Source organism: Hemibagrus wyckioides, linkage group LG29 (genome assembly GCF_019097595.1).
Source record: "Hemibagrus wyckioides isolate EC202008001 linkage group LG29, SWU_Hwy_1.0, whole genome shotgun sequence".
NCBI lineage: Eukaryota > Metazoa > Chordata > Actinopteri > Siluriformes > Bagridae > Hemibagrus > Hemibagrus wyckioides.
Genome location: NC_080738.1, coordinates 5,119,508 through 5,122,336, shown reverse-complemented (window position 1 = coordinate 5,122,336; position 2,829 = coordinate 5,119,508). Strand labels below are relative to the sequence as shown.

Below are 2,829 nucleotides of genomic sequence, written 5' to 3'. Positions count from 1 at the left end.
TTATAAAACTGCAGTTCTTAATTTAACACAAGAACAGACACGGTCACACCAGTGCTACGGTCAAGAGTGTGAACCTGTACTGTAAAGTGTTTTCTGACGCTGTAGGTCTCGGCTCAACACTCATGGTGAAATAAACACCGTGAATACAAACTTGGTGTTAAGTTAATTCAACACGAAACAACACAAAACTACAACGATCCTCAGGTTAACCCGAGCAAAACCAAACCTGAATCATTTTCTTTGTTCAGTGAGCTCAGGAGTCATTTTGGAGGAACAAAAAAAAGTTTGGAGGAAACCCAAGATGGAATGAAACGGGAACAAATGTCTTACTGCAAGATAATATTTATGATTCGTTCGGTATTCAGGTTCATGCTGTATTTAATTCCAGGAACTCCCCTAGTTACACTCCCGGTCAGTGAAGACAAGTGGATCATTGAGTCGATTCAGTGATTGTTTTGACACTAGGAGTCATTTTAGAGGAACAAAAAAAAAAAAGGTTGAAGGAAACCGGGAAAACCCTAAAGAAACCCGAGATGGATTGAAACGGGAACAAACCTTTTCCTGCAAGTCAGACGATTCGTGTTGTGCAAAAAGAACCAGAAATAAACACCAGAAAAAGCCGTCAGTAATTACTCAACATCCTAAAGGCTAATTACTCATTAACAAAGCAGCAAAACATGAAGCGCACGACTGTTATAAAACAGCGGCGGTTATTAAAATCAGATTAAAGCGTTTTAGGAATGCGCTTCAGGACAGGTTCGACTTACTGAGCGTGTGCAGCAGGTTAATGGGGTTTGGAGTTCGTGGGCTTGACTAATAGAAAAGTGATATCAAGTCCTGTTACTGTCCTAGCGTTCGCACACACTGACATCTGAGGTGAGGACTTGAGGTAAATAACATCCGTTTATCCAGCCATTTTCTGTGGCACAGGGTCACAGAGCACAATCACACACAACCGAAGAGGAAACCGGACTACACGGAGGAAACCCCGAAGCAGGAGGAGAACACGGAAACTTCACACAGAGAGAGAAAGGAATCAAACCCACAGCCCTGATGGTGTGAGGTACACGTACTAACCCCTTGCTTTAAGATGAACTGCACTCAGAAACAAAGCTCATCACTGAGCTGATACCAAGAACCAACAACCGGTACGTTTAACCCAGGGACATGGACCTTGTTGAATTTTTGAGTACCTAAATGTTCAAGTTTTCAGGTAAATGATGATGATGATGATGATGATGTAAACATAGTGAAGATACACAACATGTTCCCTCCATGGTCTCACCAGAGAAACAGGGAAATTTATTTTAATAGGTTGTAATAGTGAGAAAATGAAGGTAAAGGAATATTTAAAACCTTTAAGTGCTTTAATAAAAATAAATAAAAGCATTAATATAATATTAATTAAATGATTTAAATGCCATTGTCCATGGTTATGTTGGACCTGTCGTTTTAGTCATGTAGGTGAATTGTTTATTCCGAATTATTTCCTGTAGGAATTTCCTGTCTAAATAAATCTGAACACAAACAAACAAACATATATACACACAGACTGTGCATAGGTTTTATTCCGTATTAAATCGTGCCATGTTCTGCGGCATCTCCAAACTTTTCAGTTCATAAATTAGTTCCTAAAAACTCATTTCAGAAAATCCGATTTCAGCTCAAATCACACAAACAGTGGCTTTGAACGACTAAAACCTAGTGTGTAAATAAAAACATCTCGCACACAAACTACAGACAAACCTTAAACCCGTCCAAAAAATATCTGGAGTCTCTTACCGTGCGCCTCGAGCAGAAGGAAAAACACGACCAAAGTGTTTCTCCTGACCGGAAGCGTCATGCTGCTTTAACAGTTAATCCTTACAATGCTGAATTCCTGAATAAAACAATAAAAAATAATAAGCAACACACCGACAAACAAAAGATGAATAGAGATATATTCCGAAGCTGAGCGTCGCGATGTTCCGCGCACCGGATACTGTAGAGGAGAGGAGAGTTGAGATGATTCGATTCACCAATGAGTCGACTCCTGTGAATCGGTTCTTGTTCAGAGAGTCGCGGGGAATCGAGTAACGAGCACGATGCTTATTTTTGTTGTTGTTGTTTTCCCCCCGCATGTTGATGCATTTTTATTCGGTCGTAATTGATCAATCACAGCAAAGCAAAGACGTTTATATGTATTTTTTTTTAATCTATTTAAAAAAAAAATGTTTTGTTTTGTTGATTTTCTAAACTAGGCTCAGAATCATTTGCATATATGATAAAGCAGTGTCATTTCATTGTATATATATTTATTTTCTTCACAGTTTATGTTTATTAAATAGGTTTGGTTTTCTGTACCTCTGTATTCGCACTTCACACAAACTTCTGAGCAGGACGTGGAGCTCCTGTAATGAGCGAGAAAAAATGTTCTCTTGATGCATTTTAGCGATAATGAGATACGAGTCTGAAGCTTAAGAGGATAAAGTGATGTTGTGGTCTAAAATAACGTTATTACACAAATCCCTATTACCTGTATTACCTACCTGTAATGATATATATATATATATATGTACACTATACTGCCAAAAGTATTGGGACACTCCTCCAAATCACTGAGTTCAGGTGTTGTGTTTCAGGGTTTGGGCTCGGCCTCTTAGTTCCAGTGAAAGGAACTCTTAATGCTTCAGCTTCACATCAAGACATTTTGGACAATTTTGTGGGAACAGTTTGGGGATGACCCCTTCCATAAAGACATGGATGAGTGAGTTTGGTGTGGAGTCCTGACCTTAACCTGATAGAACACCTTTGGGATGAATTAGAGCGGAGACTGTGAGCCAGACCTTC

At 39.1% G+C, this 2,829-nt stretch overlaps 1 protein-coding gene across 1 annotated transcript in view; it reads right to left on the bottom strand.

Moving 5' to 3' along the window:
- The window catches only part of chrna6 (cholinergic receptor, nicotinic, alpha 6), a 19,144-nt gene extending 17,180 nt beyond the window's left edge, over positions 1-1,964 (bottom strand). Inside the window, exon 1 of the mRNA XM_058385268.1 lies at positions 1,783-1,964. Within this exon, the coding sequence (XP_058241251.1) occupies positions 1,783-1,843 (61 nt within the window). The 5' untranslated portion in view covers positions 1,844-1,964. The remainder of the gene's footprint in view (positions 1-1,782) is intronic.
- Positions 1,965-2,829: the final 865 nt, after the last annotated feature.